Genomic DNA, 21,795 nt, shown 5'->3' on the forward strand with positions numbered 1-21,795 from the left:
GCATACAGGTGTGGGTTTTGCTACCTGGAATTAGAAAATATACCTGCCGGGATCTACAATATCATTCCTAGTACTTTTTTGCCTAAACAAGAAGGACCTTTTTTCTTGGACTTCAATAGTGTTATCCCCATCAAGACAACACAACTTCAATGATGCAGATTTCAGCATTTACTGGATTTTATACTTACCGAACATCAACTCTTCGAATGAAGACAGAAACCCTCAGAACAGAATTAAATCTCTAAAAATGTCACAGTGGGATCTGGTGCTTGGGTCACAGTGTTTAGAAATGTATGTAGTCAGAATTACCCTAAATCACTTAGAAGTCCTAGTTCCACGGTTTTGTGTGTACAAGGAGTTGGTTTGCATTGAGGGGCCACATCTTATAAAAGCACGTGCTGATGATTAAAGGTTCGACTCTGCACTGTGAGATGCCTTTGCTGAAAGAGCTGTGACCAGATAGCAACAGGACATATCCACTCACATGGTGGAACAGTAGGCTGACATAGATCCTGAAATATCTATATTTGTCTTTTGGCAGAGCATGTCGTAAGTTAAACTTGTGTTGTGACTCTACATCTTGGGCAACGAATTACCAAATGAATCATGTCGCCATAACAGATTTTAATTCTGTACTATGACTTTCAGTGTTTGTGGCCCAGATGTTATGAAAGAATAAAGCTTTAAGAAATATTTTAACTTAGTTAACAATGAAGGTCGTTGAACTTAGGTACCTGTCTCCCATTAATTCATGTGAAGAGAACTGAGATAAATTCATTATTGGAATGCTTATTTTTTATCAGGCTGACTGAAGGTAGTAATCTTAAAAACTGCTCTTATGGTGACACTGAAGAAAATACGATGGAAAATTTAATATATGGTAACTGTGGTTGCATTTAGAGCAACTGCCAAGGTACTACTGCCGTGTATAAATTCCCAGTTTACATAAAAATCCATCAGAGCAGAATGATGCTCAAGGTTTTAAACATCTGAAAATAAGGTGGAATTTTTCATTGTCTCTGCTTTATAATTATCACAACTTATTTTGTATTTCTACTTCCTTTAATTGAAATAAAATCTTTATACTTATGGAAACTGCATAGTTTAACCTAGAGAAATTATTAAAGGACTTCATCTAGTACGTTCCATCTAAATGAAAATTCATACTTCAACAAATCTGTTTCGTATTCAGGACAGTGATTCCACTTTGGTAACTATTTTGTGCTTTCAATTTTAGATGGATTAATTTTCTGTAGCCCTTTAAAAAGAAAAATTTGTAGCATGAAGTGTATTTTAAACACATGACTGGAACCTTTTGTATTCAATACAGTAAAACCTTCGTTTGCAAGCATAATTCGTTCCAGAAACATGCTTGTAATCCAAAGCACTTGTACATCAAAGTGAATTTCTCCATAAGAAATAATGGAAACTCAGTTGATTCATTCCACAACCCAAATAAATTCGTATAAAAATGATTATAACACTGTAATATAATACAAAATATAAAGAAAAAAATCTGCACTTACCTTTGAAAACCTTCATGGCTGGTGTGACAGAGATGAGAGGAGGGTGATTGTGTAGGACGACTTTCGCTATAATGGAATCACTGCTATCTATTGGCTCAATGGAAACTTTTTCTTTTTGTGTGACTTTAACAACCTATCCAATGACATTTGCTTTTGTCTCCTTTTGACGATTTCGTGGAAATGTGACATTGTGTTGTCGTTAAACAGATTCATTGCTCACACTGCTACAGCCTTATTCAAGTGGTGCTTTTCTACAAAATTTTGCACTGTTTTCCACATTTTACACATCTCCCTAATTTCATTTGAAGTGAGGGATTCCTCTTCTCAGCAGACGAGATGCAGACGTAGACTTCTTATAAAATCTTGCAATTTCGGCCACTTGCATACCTTGCTTCTACTTCTCGATGACTCCTTAACTTCCGCCGTAATGATCTCCTCCGCCTTACTGCTTTTCTTTTCAACCTTTTTCCGCATTCGGGCCACTGTATATGCTCACACGGATATGGACTACAGTATTAATAAACTCTTGTCATATACTGTAATGTTACTGGCAATAAGGAAAGGTTCTACATCCGCAGGCAGCCTGACCTAGAATGAAGCAAAGCATTCCTAAGTTTACTCTTGTATGGAAAAGCAAAGGACTGTCCGCAGGTGCTTTGAAGTGACAAAAAATACACTAGGGCCAGTTATAGGCACCTCCCAACATTCTGAAAAATCATTGATTTCTGCTGAACACTATGGCCTGAGTATGGGAGACGATCACCCACAATCCCACAGAGAGAACGAACCACCGCTGGCTCAGTTGTGATCATGTGACATTCAGCATCGCATACTACTATTGCAAGACCTGGCTCGTGTATCAACTTAAAATTAGAAATCTTTGCTCGTCTTGCAGAACATTCACAGAACAAGTTAACGCAATCCAAGATTTTACTGTATATTGTACAGGGTGGAAAATGAAATAAGACCGAATCCCTGCCTTCAAAATTCTAATAGAGGCCTACGTATGAGCAATACACTATTGAATTCTATAATAGAGCTCCACGCATGGTGCTACAGACATAGCAGACCAGGTGTGGCTGGACCAACACAGAAAACAGATCCTCAGCTAGATGCACATGACAATCACCTGGCGGAGCTTTTAAAAGCTCAATACCCAAGTATACCCCAAATTAATAATACTGGTCTCTAGGGTTAAGACCAGGGAATTTTTAAGCTTCCCAGGAGACTCAAGCGCAGCCGACTGAGACGCATTCCTCCAACACCGTCACCTTGTCTACTTTTCCCCGATGCCGTGTCTCCTTACTGCTCAGCTTTAGTAGCAGCCAAAGTAGAATTCTAACTCAAACCTTGGTAATCGGGACTTCAATTATTAGGACCCAGGACCTTAACTGGAAATGAGGACCGATGGTCACTGCGTTCCATGCCCCTCCTTGAAGCAGGCTGCTTAGAATGGAAGATTTAGGCAACATCGGGGTTTGTTCTTTGAAGACACAGAAAGGTAAACATTTTCTGAAGCCATTTTTATTACACTCAAGGAATTAAGACAAGTACAAAATAACCTTGGAATTAGGATACTGGATCAGTCATTAAAAAAGGAGAAAACACTATAGTATGAAGAGATTTACAAATGACTAAAATAGACAAGCTGTGTCAGAATTCACAGACAACTTGAAATGGGTTTGCTTTTTTTTTTTCCTTTTAGAAATGCTAACTTTTCTTAACAAAAAAGGACAAATAAAATACAGTGCTCTAAATACGTGTAACTGTGAAAACATTAAAGAAAAGCAGTCTTAACACTTACTACTATTAGCATAACAGACTTCATTGCTTCTATTTAACAGCCTGTGCCAACACATGCCTACTCCCTTTCCTATCTTTAAGGAACAATTCCCTCTAAGAAATACTAATGCAGCATAACCCTTAAATAATTTATGTTTAAAGTCACAACCTACAGAGAAATTGACACCTTGTCAATCTAGATATAACAATGGCAACCATTCTTCACATGCACTTCTCTTAAGAATCAAGTCCCTTGGCTGGCAGGATAAGGTTTATGCTACAGACTCTTCTCTCCCACAGCCACAAATCACCTTCTATGGTATGTCCCTGCTACTCTCCATCCCTCCCATCCCCACATTGGCATTCACCTTTCCCACCCCAAAAAGTGCAGTTCGTGGTCACCTTTATAGAAAATGGTTCTAATGGGTATCCCAGCATATATGCTTTTTTAAAAGCCCCTTCTGAATACCAGAGGTGGTGAAAAGGAATCGTGTTCTTGGATTTTTTTTTTTTTTTTAAGCCTTTGCTGGGTCAAAAAGGTGTTTTCTGAAGATGTTTTGTTCTTGTGTTTTTTCATTTAGATCCCTCCCCTGGGATGTAAAGGAGAGAACATCTCCCATTTTCCCAAATTGAGGGTAAGAGAGAGGAAAGAGGAGCAAGCTGTTGACCCCAGGTTGGCTCAGCTTCCCAGTCCCTTTCCTGGCTCTGGTTCTTTCACAGGAACTAGTTATTGCTTCCACAACACGGTCACAGGTAATATTCCACAAAGGCCGTGACCCTGGTCACAGTCCACCGCAACAACGCCTCTGCTCTGAAAAACAAACCAGCCCAAGAGCTCTTTCCCAGAAGAAAACTCTTCAGCCCTCACGGTCACAACTTCATTAGTGCAGTGTAGAGTAAACGCTTAAGATTTGGCATGTATTAAATGATTATTGGCACAATGTTCTCCATACAGCTCCATGTATAAATACGGATATGCCCTTGGGCCCCGGCTGCGGATGGGTCAGCCAATCTGCACCGTTTTTATGTCAGCAATAATCCCGTCTCTTCCCTTTGAGCACTGGAGGGAGAGCTGCTTCATCCTGTTCTCCAAGGCCTGGCCCTCGCGGGCGCTGCTGCTTTGGCTCTTGCCACTGCTGTTGCCGAGACCTCGATTGTTGTTGGCTTTGTCGCTTGTTTTATTCTCTGCCCCTTCTGCCCTGTCTCCTACAGAAATGCAAAGATTATTGAGTGAGTACTGACAGTTCTAAGAGTCACCTGGGCCTGAGCCAACTCCGCCCTCTGGGATCTCCCAGCGCTGCCCAGCCGTGCCTGTCACAGAGCGTTCTCCATCGTGGGATTACTGCTCAAGGCATCTTATATATTCCTTAGCTTTAGAGATGATCTGTCACGTTCATCTAACAGCTGGAAAACAAACCTCTCCGGCCTGTGTTCGTCAAGGGGACGGCTATGATGACAGACCCAGAACCCAACGTGTACTCTAAGAAGAGCTCAGGAGCGGAGCCGGGAGCCCCCAGGACGGCAGCTGGCGTCTCAGGGATCGATACCGACCGCGTAACAGCACATTCACAGGGCCCCGTACCACAGCGCCGGGGGTCCTGAGAGCCGGCAGAGGTCTAGAACGGTGCAGGGGTCTGGCCGCCCAGGCAGTGAGTCGTCTGGCACGGGCACTACCGGCGAGAGCGCGGTAACTTACCTCGTTCTACCTCACATTCTGGGGAGGAGGCCCCGCTGCATTCGCTGCGAGGGCCCAGCACCGGGAACATCATCCCGAACTCTGACAGAGACACGGGGCTGGGCAGATCCAGGCTGCCAGGCCTTACAACCGCAGGGAATTGGTCGGGCATCTCCGACGGGCTCGCTGGTCCTGAACTGAAGCTGGACACAGACTGGGTTTCCGAGTCATCTTCAGACACAAAGTTGCTGCAGCTGTCGTCTTCAAAGGCCTCGGAGGCCACTAGGATGAGAGAGAACACCGCTCAGGGCTCTGCCCGACAGCCGCCCGGTTCCCTCAACACCTCCAGAAGTGGCCCCTGCTGGCCAGCAGCGCCACACGGCAAGGGGCCTGCACGATCCTTGCCGCCTCGCGCACCCGCCGGAGCCTGCGTGACCGGACTATAAAACAACTTGAAGGGAAGCGGCTGGATCCCATGGATAGTCCGTGTCCTTGCAACAACTTTCTAGCTCCTGCCCTAGAAGTCAGCGTCTGCTACCTGAAGACACGACCTAAAAGTGGAAGATGAATTCAGCCACAGATCAGGGGCTTTTCTCCACCCCGGGCCCCCTCACAGAGCCACACGGACGCGGGAAGGCAGCTGGCGCCGTGTGATGTGTACTGAACAAAGCCAGTCAGACTTAGCAGCTTTCATCTTCCACACGGTAGAAGCAGGAGCTGCTAGAAGCAACAGTCCCGTGTGGAGTGTCTGTTGGGGTTTTGTGATCTTCCAGGTAACGTGCATAAAAGACACACTCGGGGCCTAACTAGCTGGGTCACCATTTGCTGCAAAAGGATAAAACTCCTTTACAATGAATGCTCTGTGGCTGGTGCCTCGCTTGTTTTGTGGATCAGAATAACCAAGGCCCAGAGGACAGGTCATTCTTGTGGTTTGAAAGCCACTTCAACCTTTAACTGTTTTCCCCTCAGCCTGCACACGAGCCTGCTTATTAGAGCTTTCGTGTTCGTCTTCCCTCCTCCCTCATCTTTAAAAACAGCCTCGGTAGCGTCCCCTAGAGGACTACCATAAACGAGAAGTACTGTAACGCTGAGGACAGAAAACAGGCTCCCATCTGAATTCAGATCCTGCCTCCGCTACTTGCTGTGTAGTCTTGGTCAGGTTACTTAACCTCTCTGAGCTTCATCTTCCTCTCCATATGAAAGGATGAGTATTAGAGTACCTCACACATCACTGACCCTCAAATTTTAGTTTCCTTTACCTTCCTTTGGGCCTGGCATTTAAACATTTGTTGACTGGATTTAAAAATTCCTGAGGAAGGAAAACTTTGGAGAGCACCAAGAGGAATGATTCCACAGACAAGGAAAGACAGACAGTGTTCAAAGACAATCTGGAAAGGTTTTCTTAATTCACACAGGGAAAACTGGACCATTTCCTTACACCATACACAAAAACACAAAATGGATTCAAGACCTACACGTGAGATCTGAAACCATAAAAATACTAGAAGAGACCACAGGCACTAATGTCTGACATTGGCCATAGCAACACTTTTCTAGATAGGTCTCCTGAGGCAAGGAAAATAAAGCAAAAATAAGCTATTGGGTTTACTTCAAAATTAAAGCTTCTGCACAACGAAAGAAACTATCAACAATACTAAATGGCAACCTAATGAATGGGGGAAGATACCTGCAAATCACATATCTGGTAAAGGGTTAGTATCCAAAAATGAAGAACTGATACAACTCAACACCCAACAGACAAATAATCCATTTTAAAAATGGGCAGAAGACATGAACAGACATTTCTCCAAAGAAAACACACAGATGGCCAACAGGCACACGAAAAGACGCTCAACGTCATTCGACATCAGGGAAATGCAAATCAAAAGGACAATGAAGTATCGCCTCGTCCACGTCAGAAGGGCTAAAATCAAAAACTCAAGAAACAAGTGTTGGCAAGGAGGAGAAAAAGTGCACTGCTGGTGGGACTATAAACTGGTGCAGCCACTGTGGAAAACAGTATAGAGCTTCCTCGAAAGGTTAAAAATAGAACTACCCTGTGGTCCAGCAATTGTACTACTAGGTATTTACCCAAAGGACACAGAAATAGGGATTTGAACAGATACACGCACCCTGATATTTACGGCATTATCAACAATACCCAAATTGTAGAAAGAGCCCAGGCGTCCGTGGACTGACGAATGGACAAAGAAGATGCGCACACGCACGCAACGGAGTACTGAAACCTTGCCCCTCGCAACGTGGATGGAGGTCGAGAATGTAACACTAAGCAAAAGACGTCAGACCATATGATTTCAGTCATACGTGGAATTTAAGAAACAAAACAAATAAGCAATGGAAAAAAAAAAAAAAAAAAAACAAAAGAGAGAGAGCCAAACCAAGAAACAGACTCAACTATAGAGAACTGATGGTTACCAGAGGGGAGGTGGGGGGGGGGGTGCTGGGGATTAAAGAGTACATTTATCATGATGAAAAATAAATGGGGGGAGGGGCACAGCAAACGTCTGTATCAGTTTCCCAAGGAGTGGCCCTGGGGAAAAAAGGTCTCCACAGTTAGACACCAGTGAGAGCCACCGTTCTCAGACTGCTTACTGGGTGCCAGCCTCCCGTCTACACAGTGGGTAGCAGACACTCATAGTCCCCATTTTACAGGTAAAGAAACAGACATGGCTAAGCCCTTGCCCACATCATGGACTACGGGGAAGCCAGGATTTGAATCAAATCTGATTGCACGGTCCCTATTCATAGGCAACTCCTCTTTCCTGCAGTACTTCTCAGAGCCCTGAATGTCCTGATAGGTACTCCGAACGTCAGGGGTGAAAGTGTAACATTTTCTGAACTTAGGCACCACAGAATCCTGACTCCGAGGAACACTCAGTAGCACCCTGATGAACACAGTGTTCCACAAGATGTGGGAAGCCACCAGAAAGAGCCCTGAGGCGTGCCCAACTCTCAGGCCCTTCCACGATCGGCGAGACGGGCCCGGAAGGAGACCACACAGGCTGCGTCATCTCCCAGGCGCACACGAGCCCCCAGCTCACCCGAAACGGCGTCTGGCTCAGGCTTGCTCCCCGACAGGTCCTCCACAGACGTGCTGCTGCCCTCGGCCCCCACACCGCAGCCCCGAGGCCCCATGGCGCTGGAGCGCCGCCGCTCGTGGATCTCGTCCGAGATCATCTCCAGGTTCTTCAGGGCCGTCTTGTACTCGCCCTTCGCCAGAGCCAGTTTGGCCTGCAGGTCGTCCACGGTCTTCTTCAGTTGCTGGTCAGGAGAACAGAAGGCTCAGTAAGTGGAGGCAACCCCTACCGGCCTCGGGATCGAGGTCAAGGTTCAAGCACACTCTCTGCCCAGCACTCACTCCACTCCCCCGACCTCCCTGAGACACGACTGCTGAGCTGATTTTCTCTTATCCGGCTCTCCACACGCCAGCCCCAGCTCCCATCCGGGTGACAGACTCAAGCCAATAACCAGAAACTACCGCTGGCAGAATAAACCCCATCGGAGAAACATCAGTGGGTGGCAAACACACATTCCAGCCCTTGTACTGTGGTTTTTCACCCTGGAGTTTGCATCTGAATTCCCTGGAGGCCTTTTTAAAACTCGGCCGGCCGTCCGGCCGGGCTCCACCTGCAGTTTCTAATTCGGTAGACCTGGGGTGGGGCTCAGGAATCCACACCTCCTCGGGGATGCTGAGGCCCCTGGCCCCCTGAGCCACTGAGAGCCACCACCCCAGCACGAGACAGCAAGCGGCTGAACGGCAGATTTACAGGACTTCAGAGGCCACTCCCTGAAGACCCGACGAAGACCATTCAGACTCAGACGAGGACTGAACGCTCAGTCAAGGACGTGTCTCTCCCCACCCTCCTCTTGTGGCAAATGCGCCATTTGAAAGCTCGCTACCACAAAAATGGGACTTCGAGGGCAGAAAAATCCCATCAACGACAAAGCCAGAGAAGGCCACACCTACCTCAAGCTGCACGTAGTACTTTGCCTTGAGTTCAAAATAAGGCCTGTGGAAGACACAAAGGAGAACCGTAAGAGTAACAGAATAAGATGGCCACAGTAGACAGCACAGGGCGGATAAGAGGCATTAGCTATGGCTGGCAGGCCACCCGCCCGGGATTTAGCAAACCCTGACAAGGCCATCAGATGAAGAGAACGCACCCAGCTCTGGAGCCAGGGAGATACATGAGCCAGTCACTGCTGCTGGACTCACCCGGGGCTGAGCTGACAGAAGGCCCGCCTCAAGATCTGCGGAACCCACACATGGGAACGCTTATCCTGAGCCTTTGTACCCTGGCTCGCTTTCCTCTCTAGGAGGCTGTTCAGGGCCACACAGGGTGTGCCCAGCAGCTGAGGCAGCCCAGATGTCCTCTCCTAAGGAGGACGTCGGCTCCCCCGAGAATGAAGGCTAGATGGGGCGGGGGAGGGGACTGCCTCAACACATTCCCTTCTCTGCTGAGGTCACTGGGGGAAGGGAATAGTGCCACCCCTCCCTCACCAAAATGAGGGGGTCTCAGACCGGTCCTCTTGAATTCTGTCCAGGACTGGAGGTATCAGATGGTCCGCAGACCTGGCCAGGTCACGGGCAAGAGAGAGGACAAATGCCAACATTCTACTAGTCCTCCGGCTCTGGGTCAAAAGACCCTGGCTATTTTTAGGAACTTGGGTGTCTGAGCATTAAGAGTAGACCAGCGCTTTTTTCTCCAGCTGTTCACCCGCTACAAAGCTCTTTTGCTTAGAGACCCAGCAACTGTGAATGAAGCAGGGAGCATGTCCCCAAGATGATTACTATTTAAAAATATATAGAAGGCAAAACTAAAAGGCAACTGACGGAATGGGAGAAGATATTTGCAAATGACATATCAGATAAAGGGTTAGTATCCGAAACCTATAAAGAACGCGTCAAACTCAACAACCTCCCCCACCCCCCAAAAAAAAAATCCAGTGAAGAAATGGGCTAAAGACATGAATAGACACTTCTCCAAAGAAGACATCCAGATGGCCAACCGACACATGAGAAAATGCTCCACATCACTCATCATCAGGGAAATATAAATCAAAACAACAATGAGATACCACCTCACACCTGTCAGAATGGCTAACCTTAACCACTCAGGCAACAACAGATGTTGGCGAGGATGCGCAGAAAGAGGATCTATCTCTTTTGCATTGTTGCTGGGAATGCAAGCTGGTGCAGCTACTCAGGAAAACAGTACGGAGGTTCCTCAAAAAACTAAAAATAGAACTACCCCACGACCCAGCAATTGCACTACTAGGCATTTATCCACGGGATACAGGAATGCTGTTTCAAAGGGGCACATGCACCCCATGTTTATAGCAGCCCATTGACAATAGCCAAAGTATGGAAAGAGCCCAGATGTCCATTGATGGATGAATGGATAAAGAAGATGTGGTATATATATACAATGGAGTATCACTCGGCCATCAAAAAGAATGAGGGGCGCCTGGGTGGCTCAGTCGGTTAAATGTCCGACTTCGGCTCAGGTCACGATCTCGCGGTCCGTGAGTTCGAGCCCCACGTCGGGCTCTGGGCTGATGGCTCAGAGCCTGGAGCCTGCTTCCGATTCTGTGTCTCCCTCTCTCTCTGCCCCTCCCCCGTTCATGCTCTGTCTCTCTCTGTCTCAAAAATAAATAAAACGTTAAAAAAAAAAAAAAAAAAGAATGAAATCTTGCCATTTGCAACTACGTGGATGGAACTAGGGGGTATTATGCTAAGTGAAATAAGTCAGAGAAAGACAAATATCATATGACTTCACTCATATGAGGACTTTAAGAGACAAAACAGATGAACATAAGGGAAGGAAAGCAAAAATAATATAAAAACAGGGAGGGGGACAAAAACATAAGGGACTCTTAAATATGGAGAACAGAGGGTTATTGGAGGGAATGGGTGCGGGGGGATGGGCTAAATGGGTAAAGGACATTAAGGAATCTTCTCCTGAAATCATTGTTGCACTCTATGCTAACTTGGATATAAATTAAAAAAATAAAAGTTAAAAATAATAAAAATTAAAAATAAAAATACATAGGAGGAATAGTGAAAAAAGTTTGCAAAAACCCCCATCAAAACGAGTCTTGGGTCATCTCATCAGCTCTTGGTCCACACAGCTCCTCCCCAGTATGCTGACAGGTAAAATGAAGGACAGGGCTCGTCCACACTGGCTGCCCCAGAGCCAAGGGCACAATCAGGGTTTCCCAAAGGCCAGCCCCAAGCCCCAGCCAATGAACCACGCAATAGTTTGCTTCTGAAATTGCTTTTTCTTTGTCTCCTGGGTCGGTCGTGCCTGGAGCAGCACTTCCTGCCTCTGGGGGTTATACAGAACTTGGGGGGCAGACACAGCCCGGGGCGGGAGGCTCTGATGAGGCGGGTCCCTGAGAACACGAAAGGAGAAGAAGCTGCACGAGGAGGACAATCACACACAGCGCTGGGGACCCACGTGGCCAGACTCACTTGGACTTGTTGATGGCTCTCTTGAGTTTCTTCTCCAGCTGCCGCATGCGGCCCATGGCCGCGTTGTACCTGGCCGCGGTCTCCTTGTGCACCAGCTCACTCCGCGTCTTGGTCTGCTCCGCCTCCATGACCTTCAAACAACAGCAGATGTCAGCTGACCAGACTGTCCCCTGTTGGAGTATTACTTACATCATTCTTAAAAAATATTCCTCGAGGGATTTAGTGGACTAAGATTAAACTAAATTCCAAACAGGAGAGGATCACATTTCTCATCGATCTGTTCCGGCAAAGTCCTATCAGGTGAGATTAAACAGCCAAAACTGGCTGTGGCAATGACTGAGAAAGAAAACAAGGAGAAAGAAAAATCAGAGAAAACTGAAACATTCTGTGAGCCAACCGATGTCCACTTTCTCCTGCTCCTCCCTCCTGGCACTAAGTAGCCACCATGGACTCCTGGGTTCCTGCCTCGGGACAGGGGCTGACGGGCTCGCAAATGGGCCAACAGCACCGGCAGAGATGTCAAGGGACGGTCACGCCTAGCACAACCAGGCATGACCGCATCAGAATAGCAAGGCAATCGCAATCTCAGCTTGTTGGCCCTTTCCCAAATATCCTGCATTAGCCAATGGACACACCAGAACCCAGGATCCAGAGGAGTCAAACGTTACATTTAAACAAATTAGTACCAAGTCATTCATATCAAGAGTTTGAGGTTCACAGACATTCGTGACCAGGAGACCAGTCAGCATCCTGGCAGGAAATTCTGGAGGAAACATTGTGTTGAGCCTGTTGATAAAAATGAGTTTTAAAACCAACAATCAGGAGCCGTCGATGGCCAAAAACAAGGAGGCTGAAAGCTCATTCCCTAACACACGGAAATGTTAGTTCTTACCGAAAGAAAAGCATCAGAAGGAGGCCTGCCTTGAGGAGAGAGGATGAAGGAAATGAAAGGCAGCTGAGGCCACAGGCCCAGCTCACCAGTTCTATCCCATCTTCCTGTTAGAGCTCACACACGTGTCATAAAGTCAACCGGTTGGCTGGGTGGCTCAGTCAGTAAAGCTACCGACTTTGGCTCAGGTCATGATCTCATGGTTCGTGGGTTTGAGCCCCACATCGGGCTCTGTGCTGACAGCTCAGAGCCTGGAGCCTGCTTCGGATTCTGTGTCTCCTTCTCTTTCTGCCCCTCTCCCACTCATGCTCGCTCGTGCTCACTCTCTCTCAAAAATAAATCCTTAAAAAATTTTTCACTTAAAAAATTAAAACTAATTAAAGCCAACTGGAGGCAGGGGCGAGGTCAGGCTACAGGCCCATACTTATTTTTACTTGAAGAGCATCAGAGTGGAGCCCAGAGGGCCCTCAGGTCATGGGTCCACTCCCTCGGACCCCAGCAGGACAATTTTAGGGAGGCACCACCATGCCTTTAACTTGAGGCTGCTGACGCCCTACTATCCCCTCCAGTCAATAGCCAGGCAGCCCTGAGAGCGTTTGTTTATGCACTTACTCATAAGAAGGATTTTAGGGGCGCCTGCGTGGCTCAGCTAAGTGTCCGATTCTTGATTTTGGCTCAGGTCATGACCTCACAGCCCATGAGTTTGAGCCCCACATCCAGCTTTGTGCTGACAGTGTGGAGCCTACTTGGAATTCTCTCTGTCCTCCCCGCCCCTCTCTCTCTGCCCTTACCCTGCTCGTGCTCACTCACTCTGTCTCTCTCAAATGAATAAACTTAAAAAAAAAAAAAAAAAAAGATTGTTTAAAGTGTCATAAAAAATTATGAAAGACTCAAATGAGCATAAAAAAAACTACTGGGTGTCCTGTCTAGTGTATCCTTCCAGGTTATCCTGGGTTTTATGGTCTCGGAGGTATTTTACAACCCTGTACACGTTGTAGAAACTAATAGTAATACAAATGATTCTTCTCCCTAGAAATGAAGATGAATTATGTCCCAGTAGAGATGGATCTGAATTATTGATTGCCCGTAAATATTGACCAGTTTTGTATGTTTGTAAATTCATTTCAACATTCCTGATGTGTGTGTGTGCATGTGTGTGTGTAATTCTCCTTTGAAATAACTGTAACATCTCATTAGTGTCCTCCTTAATGAGGGAGTTAAAATTTTGAACACTTTACCAGTTATGCTTTTCTTTTTTAAAAATATACATACCTTAGCAAAAGGCTTCAATGCTTGAGATACTTTTGAACAACAGAATTAAAACCATGTCAAAGCAGGGAAGTATGAGGAACTGAGCTAAGCGGGCAGGAGGGGACATGCTCCCTAAAATGACTTCTCAACCAAGCCCAAGGGGCTAAGAAACCCCTTTTCCTTGGCTTCAAACACCAAAGATTTCACAATTTTGAAACGAAGTGCACAAAAACTTGGCCACTTAGGGAAACCGCAGTAACTCTTCAGCCTCGTCTTAAATGGTAAGTGCTAAGGATTTACCGGTGTAACCTTCACCGCAAACCCCAAGTTTATCAGGCAGATGAAGACTTGTACTGGTGGAGAACTGTCCCATTACAACAGGAGGCGATACAGGGTTCCCTTCAAGGACCGGGCAAAAGCATTTTAAATAGACCGATTCACAATAGCTGTGATTTGTGGCTACAGAACAAGAAGGGTCCCCACCAGAAGCAGGATCCACACCAGCTGCACACAGGCCCTCGTCTATCTCAGCCCCTAGTCTGCAAAAAGAAGCCAAGTCTGTCTGAAATTAAACACTCAGAAAGCTCCGAGGACTTGGAGCCAGTGAAGACTGAGGAAGAGACGTGTCACGGTCCCCCGCTTCACCCCTACCAGGCCATGTCTGCCGTATCCCATCCCGATCTGCACTCCCACAGAAAAACCACCCCCAGCTCCTGGAGGAGACCCCCAACCCCCCGAATTCCTCCTTCCACCTCCAGGGAGAAAGACACCATGCATGTTGCCTTGGCTGCATGGTAACCAAGGAGCACCCCCATCTGAAGCCCAGCATCAGGCACGAGAGGTCTGCAATGGCAGAGAAAGAGAGGGCAGGGCAGCATGGGAACAGGGGCTCCACTAGGAAGGCTGAAGCCACAGGAAACAGGGCGAGCCACGAACTAAAGGAACAACTAAGTCCCTCGGCACCCCAGGGCAGTCACGGGCCGGGCCGAGCAACCCAATGGGCAGGTGCAACTCAGAACTGGGGTGCACACCGCCATCACCCTGGGCCTCCCGGGGCCACCCCTGCCCTCCTCCAAGCCTGGGATCGATAGCTATTGGGTCCTGACTCTAACCTCTGCACAGAGCTGCCCCCACGTCTGCGCCATGCTCTTGGGTTTTTGCCACCTTCCCACTCAATTTGGAGCCACACACGGCGCTCACGCACCTGCCGTGCGCACGGGGCACGCTGCAGACCAAACCTCGGGCTGACAGCCCAGCAGGGATAGATCTGCCCGGCAGTAGCGGCCTCCGTTCAAGGCAGCAGGGGGTCTGGGCTGTCAGGACGGCCACGGCAGCTCGGAGGTGGCACTCGAGAGAGGTCTTCAGGGCGGGCAGCTGGGGTCAAGGCTATGAAGGGAGGAAGCAGGGCTGGCTGAAACGGGGTCAGCACGGACAGCCCTCCCCTGCCTCACACACGTCCCCCAAGCCCCATCTGCCACCCCCACTGGGATGTGCGTGAGGACTCAACAAAGGAAGACAGGCAGTGCTGGGCTTCCCACCTCCTCTCCTGGAGCTGGAAGGCTCTGGAAGGAAGGAACTGTTCAACAGGAACAGTCTTGGACTCCCTCAGGGTAGTTGAGAAATCTCTCCCCAGAGAGGACTCAGTCCTGGAGGTGACCCTCTGGCTGTGTCCACTTCTGGGTGTGTCCATCTCAGGGTCTGTCCCAAATGCTCAAGAACCGACCGTCCACCGGGGCCCAACGGCAAGGCTTGGGGCCTGGTGGCCCCGAGTGGCTAGAACCAGCACCGAAGGGTCCGCTCCAGGATAGGCATGGGCAGACAAGCGGGCAGGGGGCCCTGGGGAGAGCATGCAGGCCAGCAGCCTCCTGTGCTCAGGATCCGGGGAAAGACACAGGTCTCTGCCCCTCCTCCTAGGTCAGCAGGACAGAGAGAAGCGTGGGGTCTGAGAGTGCCTGACTGGCCCCCTCCTGAAAGCCCAGGGCAGGCAGGCAGCTGGGTCCGAACGGTCCAAGGGACCCTGCTCACAGCTGCTCAAACAGCTGCGGCCATCCTGCCCGGATCCCGAGCAGGTGTGCCACACACCGAGCTGGTGTGCCAGCTGCACTGGGCCCAGCCTCCCCCTGACCCCACGCCTGCAGAACCACCCGCACCAGCCAGAAGACCTCTACCTGGCCTGGCTCCTCGTGGCCTCGCGTTCCCCCTTTCTCAACTCCTCTTCAAGCCCCAAAGCGTTCCACCCTCGCTCCACCACCCCTGACGTCCCAGAGCCAAGATCAGGGTCCTCCCAGGGAGGGCGGTTGCGGGTTCTCAGAACCTCGGTCAGCTCCTCGGGCTGTTTTCTGATTCTGCTGCCTCCCTGGGCCGGGGGGCCCACGGAGATGGCTTCTCACCGCCATGCGGGAGGCAGCCCAGGGCAGCTGGCCTCACCAGCTTCGCGTGTGCCACCCCAGGCCTTGGATCCCCGCTGCCAGGCAGTCTCCAAGCACCCAGACCTGGGGCGAGACGCTGGCCCTGTGCCCTTTCCTCCCCGGAGGCCACCTGCTGCCTGCTCACCCACAGTTAATGCCTCCCCATTTCCAAGTCACAGCCCCTTCCCCGATCTGCTCTCTTTCAATAGCTATCAACCGGAAAAGCCAATTCTGGGGTACCTGGGTGGCTCAGTCGGTTGAGCGTCCGACTTCGGCTCAGGTCATGATCTCACAGTTTGCGGGTTTGAGCCCCGCGTCGGGCACTGTGCTGACAGCTCGGAGCCTGGAGCCTGGAGCCTGCTTTGGATTCCGTGTCTCCCTCTTTCTCTGCCCCTGCCCCACTCACACTCTCTCTCAAAAATAAACATTAAAATAAAAAATTTTTTTTTTTTTTAAAGAAAAGCCAATTCCTCTCCCCTCAGATGCTGGGCCTCCTCTCCCATTTGATGAAAAGCTATCCCCTTCCCAAAAAGGCTGTTTCAAGGCCAAAATGGCCGAGGCTGTAGGGGCCTCTGCTGCCCAAGGCCCCAAGTGGTGAGCAGCAGGGACCCTAGGCCGTGTGTCCTCTGGAAAGCCACTTACATACAGGTATGGCCTGCTCAGCCACGCCGCCTCACCCACTGTGGCTTTTAAGGCCCTTCTTGACCCCAACACCGAGTGGAGAACTGTCCCTTTGTCCCTGTCTGGCATTACATGTGGCCTAACAGAGAAACTGGGACTCCTGGCGTTGCTCAGGGTCTCCTAGAATGGCTTCAGCCATGGCTTTAGGTGTAACTGCCCCATGTCACCATAAGAAGTCTGAAGGGAGCAAAGGGGACACACTGATGGGCTTGGGCAAGGAACAAGGGCACTCACTCCAGCATTTCTCCAATTGCCTGGGGTGAGGGAATTACGCAGCCCAAACCACTGCCACTTTCTCAAGACGGCGGACCTTTCTGAGCTCTCTGACTAGACCATTAAGTGGCACTGCCCTCGGAAGAAGAGGGTGAGATAAAGCTAGCTCCTTCTGAAGGAATGGGCTTCCTGGAGCATCCGGAAGTCAGACAAGGCAGGAAACAGTCTGCACTCGTCACTGTCTTCACCACCCAACATGCAGCAGGTTGGGTGTGCCAGCCCCATGAGGTCTGGGGAGCAGGCAACACGAGCCCCACTTCGTGAAGTGCTAAATCCAGACAGAGACCCACAGCCAGGCAGAAAGTGAGGGTCTGCACCCCACCCCCATCAAATTCCGCATGCCCCGTTCCAGGTTAAGGTTCTCAGCAACGCAGGGCCTTGGTTGGGGAAGGCTCTGCCACCAGAGCCTTGTCTCTTGCTGGTTTCAGTTTCGAACTTTGCTTCTCTCTCAGTGGTTCAAACCTGTGCAACCATGAAGGAACCTGGGAAAACAGAATGGCGGCTCCAGGGGGGAAATCCCAGCCTGTGACCCGGAGCACCTGCTAATCTGCAGTAGTCATCCCCACCGCCTAGAAACCTCCAGTGGCCTCAGGGAGGGCACACATCAGATGACCCTTCCCAGGCCCTTAGGAGCCCGTGTGACCTCACTACCTTCTTAGCCCCACAAGTTATGCACTGCCCAACCCCAAGAAGCATCATTCTCAAAGACGATGGCATAAACGGTGCTCCCAAGAGTTGTGCAACGTAGAGGTCCTGGGGACACCTCTCCTTGACCAGCCGCTCACCATCCATGCTAGGGCCCTGGGACTTACAAAATATATGCTTTTGTTGTTGTTGTTTTAAGCATACACTTGATTTGTTCTTTTCTAAAGAACAGATTAAATAGCTTCTGAAATGATTTATTAAGGCTGATTTTGAGCTCCAGTTGGGGGGGAGGGAGGGCAAAAAGGAAACGCCTCTTTTGCTAATTTCTTGGAAGAAGCTACCCCCCCCCTTTTTTTTCTTTAAGTGTTTATGTTTTTAGAGAGAGAGAGAGAAAGAAAAAGATGGGGAGGGGCAGGGAGAGGGGGACAGAGGATCCAAAGTGGACTCCATGCTGACAGCAGAAGCCCGACACGGGGCCGGAACTCACAAACCGGAAGATCATGACCTGAGCCGAAGTCAAACGCTTAACTGACTGAGCCACCAACCACCCCCCCCCCCCCCCACCGGCTCCCTTCTTTTTGTTTTGGTCCTTTCCACATCTGTCAGCCTGTGGCTTGTAAACTTCCAAGATTTCCAACTTCTACTTGGGTTTTTGACGGGCTAACCCAGAAAAGCTAGCTCGGCCTGTGTTTGGCTCTCTGGGCATCATGTCCACGAGGGGGCAGGAGGCCCAAAGCCACACAAAGCCAGGCCCGTATCTCAGGCTTCAGAGGGAGGCGGTACAGTCGACGCTGATTTGACTGGAAGTCATTTATTTGCGTGTCAGGCTTTCTATTTAGGGAAGCACAAGGCCATCTTTAATTATCAGATCCCCTGGGACTTGAACTGTGGCAGGTGACATTGAAAAAGGAGAGGCTGTGGCACCAACTCCTGACTTTCCTAGCCCCACAGGTGGCAAGGCCAGGGGGAGTTGCGGCTACCCTCCCCCACTGCCTCCTCTCCAACACCCCTCTGTCTAAGGCCTTAGCTGCAGCCGCCAAAGCCACATGTCAGCTCACCCACCCATCCTGCGGCAAGCCAAGTCAGCCTGGGGGGGCGGGGGGTATCGAGAACACTCGGTGCGACTCCTAGAAAACCCAGTGGAGTTAGGTGAAGGTATCAAGTCCTGCTGAACCGAGCAGCTGTCTCGATTCTGAGCAGTGTGGTCAGAGCGCAGGTCATGTGAGCTGGTAAAGACCCGAACAATAATGGCTACAAAACCTAGGAGTCAAATTGGGGTCAAGATCATACATGGCCCACTTCCTGCTCCCGTGCTGCCTCCTCGAATCCCAGCCGAGCCCAAAGGCCAAGCCGGAGTGGCCACTGGATTCTGGTTTCATCTACCATGGCCCCCACCCTCCCGCCAACGTTATAGACACGTGCAGGCACGCGCGCATACACACACACACACACACACACAGTCCAGGCCCCACGTGGTTTGGGGCCGTTAATCAAGGTTTTCCACCTTGGATTCTAAATTCAACCATTCTCCTGGAACTTAGTGGGAACAGACCCCGGAAAACAACTTGGTTCCTCTGGGAAGGCCAATCCACAGTCAAGACCTTCAGAGAGAGGATCCGAACCAGACAAACTCAAGTGACCAGGGAAGGAACAGCTGTACCCATTACTGGGAGACTCACTCCAAGTATGCCTTAGTACCAGGCCAGCAGGACCCCAGGGAGAGACAGCCTGTGACTTTCAGAGAGTGTTTTTAGGCACCAAGCCTCTGCTGGGAGAAGCAGGGCACAAAGAGCTCGTCAGAACCAGTCTGGGTCGCGGGGCGCCTGGGTGGCTCAGTCGGTTAAGTGTCCGACTTCAGCTCAGGTCACGATCTTGTGGTCCGTGAGTTCGAGCCCCACGTCGGGCTCTGGGCTGATGGCTCAGAGCCTGGAGCCTACTTCGGGTTCTGTGTCTCCCTCTCTCTCTGCCCCTCCCCCGTTCATGCTCTCTCTCTGTCTCAAAAATAAATAAACGTTAAAATAAATAAATAAATAAAAGAACCAGTCTGGATCGCATGGACGAGCAGTGTGAAGGATGCTCCCACCCCCCACCCACAAAGGGGAGGCACTGACGCAGATGCCCCCCCCACCCACCCACCTGCAGACACAGACACATGCTCACGAAACACGCCCCCCCCCCCCCCCCCCCCCCCGGCACACATGGCTGTGACTCATACCCTCTGAGTGGCATGATTCAGCATCTCCTGCCAGGCTGAGTCGAACTGCCGCTTGTCATCCTCCAGCAGCCGCTGTTCAGCCAGGGAGATGGTTTCCTTGGCGGCTCGGAGCACCTCTGTGGCCCTCTGGAAGTCCTGCGTGGCTTTCTGAGCTTCTAGCTGGGCCTGTGCAAGAAAGAACCCTCATGAGGCCTCAGGAAACGGCAGGGGCTCCCTCTGGCCTGTCACACCCTCCAAAAGATGAGCTTCCTGAGGGTCTGGGGCTGCCCTGTCCATCTCTGCCTTCCCACGTGGGGACAAGCCGGGCACCTGCAGGGCCTCGCAAATGCTGGATAAGGGGACAGGCAGCACATAGAGGAGCAGACGATTTCCAGAGTCCAGGAACCAAGAGATCAGATACGGATGCCGGGTCAGTCAGCTGGAGACGGCAAACCAGCCCCTCACGAGCCAGGTGAGGCCGGCTGTGGCCTTTCATACAGCAGCTCTCATTTGCTAAGGATGCCCCACGGCAGACACAGCAGTTCCCAGCACCATCCCTGCCCAGATCCGTGGCTCCCTGCCAACAGGTCAGAGCCAGAGGGGCCCAGGGGATTGCAGTCCAACGGCCTCCTTCATTCTACAGGTGGTAACTGTGGCTCTGAGAGACCCAGCCAAGCCACCCGACACGGGCGAGCAGCAGAGCTGTGACCCCAGTTACTCAAAGTCCCACTAAGTGCTGTCACTCTGCCAGACAGGCTCTCGCCCAATTCGCACTCACCAACAGCGACGGGCAGAGGGAAGGACGGACACAAATCGTAGCGGGCTGTATGTTAGAGCACCACCAGCCGCACGTGCCTGTTGAGCACCTCAAAGGTCCTTAATCCACGCTGAGTGCAAAGCACCCCAGACTTTATTTTAAAGGTATTTTTCTGTACTATTTTTTTTTTAAGTTTATTTGAGAGAGAGAGAGAGAGAGAGAGAGAGAGAGAGCGAGAGCAGGGGAGGGGCAGAAAGAGAGGGAGAGAGGACCCCAAGCAGGCTCTGCACTGTCAGCACAGAGCCTGACACAGAGCTTGAACCCACGAACCGTGAGATCATGACCTGAGCTGAGACCAACCAAGAGTCAGACGCTTAACCAACTGAGCCACCCAGGCGCCCCTAAAGCACCCCAAATTTTAAAAACTTAGTACCAAAAAAGAATTGTTAACCATCTCCGTATTCAGAATGACTACATGATGAAATGATGGTATTTCAGATATCGTTGGTTGAATAGACTGTCTTAATTAATTTTACCTGTGTCTTTCGACTTTTTTTTTTTTTTTTTTTTTAATGAAACTACCAGATAATTTAAAATTACATTGTTGGCTCACTTTCTATTTCTTTTGGACAGTAAACACTTCTCCCCCAAGAGTGGCCCATGAGATTGCATCAGGAACCAGCAACAAAACCCTCCGGCCACCACTCTGAATTTCCCAGCAGAGCACAAGCACACGCTGGCCCGTTGCAGCCGCCTACCCACCACCTATGGTTAACCAGATCAGTTCCACAAACCCCGGGGACATCCACGGGGTAGCCCCTGGGGCTCAGGAGCAAGAGGAACAACCATCCCCATCCATCCCCAGAGTGAGTCTCACATGACTTAGAGGAAGTCTTCGGGAACCACAGGGCGAAGACGGTTAAGGGGAACAAGACAGACCTGGAACACAGCAGCCCCCGAGGCAAGGAACAGCTCTGTGACCCTGTGGGTGCCGCTCTCCACCCTTCAGCAAACGGTGGAGGTGGACTCGTGCTGTGCACCACACCCAGCCTGACCTTCCAGGATGACAATCTGGTCGGGGAACAGAAACAGGCACGGAGCGGACATCCAGAAACCGTCCTCAAGAGCTGTGCACGAAGACTGCTACTGGAGGGAGGGAGATACAGACAGTACCGGGGTGTGAAGAGGAAACTGGTTCCGGGAGAGGGAATCCAGGGC

The 21,795-nt window shown here is 50.0% G+C and overlaps 2 protein-coding genes across 3 annotated transcripts in view; one reads left to right on the forward strand and one right to left on the reverse strand.

Moving 5' to 3' along the window:
• Positions 1-1,095, forward strand: part of CAPN7 (calpain 7) — a 42,135-nt gene extending 41,040 nt beyond the window's left edge. For both annotated transcript variants that reach the window (XM_053903821.1, XM_019436135.2), the window contains one exon: positions 9-1,095. In XM_053903821.1, coding sequence (XP_053759796.1) covers positions 9-153 — 145 coding nt within the window. In that variant the 3' untranslated portion in view covers positions 154-1,095. The remainder of the gene's footprint in view (positions 1-8) is intronic.
• A 1,935-nt stretch (positions 1,096-3,030) lies between these two features.
• Positions 3,031-21,795, reverse strand: part of SH3BP5 (SH3 domain binding protein 5) — a 77,864-nt gene continuing 59,099 nt past the window's right edge. The window contains exons 4-9 of the mRNA XM_019436112.2: positions 19,842-20,006; positions 11,480-11,610; positions 8,972-9,014; positions 8,046-8,265; positions 5,005-5,265; positions 3,031-4,514 (exon numbers count right to left, since the gene is read on the reverse strand). Coding sequence (XP_019291657.1) covers positions 4,312-4,514; positions 5,005-5,265; positions 8,046-8,265; positions 8,972-9,014; positions 11,480-11,610; positions 19,842-20,006 — 1,023 coding nt within the window. The 3' untranslated portion in view covers positions 3,031-4,311. The remainder of the gene's footprint in view (positions 4,515-5,004; positions 5,266-8,045; positions 8,266-8,971; positions 9,015-11,479; positions 11,611-19,841; positions 20,007-21,795) is intronic.

This window comes from Panthera pardus, unplaced genomic scaffold (assembly GCF_024362965.1).
Source record: "Panthera pardus isolate Hobbes unplaced genomic scaffold, ASM2436296v1 HiC_scaffold_16, whole genome shotgun sequence".
In the NCBI taxonomy this organism is placed as follows: Eukaryota; Metazoa; Chordata; class Mammalia; order Carnivora; family Felidae; genus Panthera; species Panthera pardus.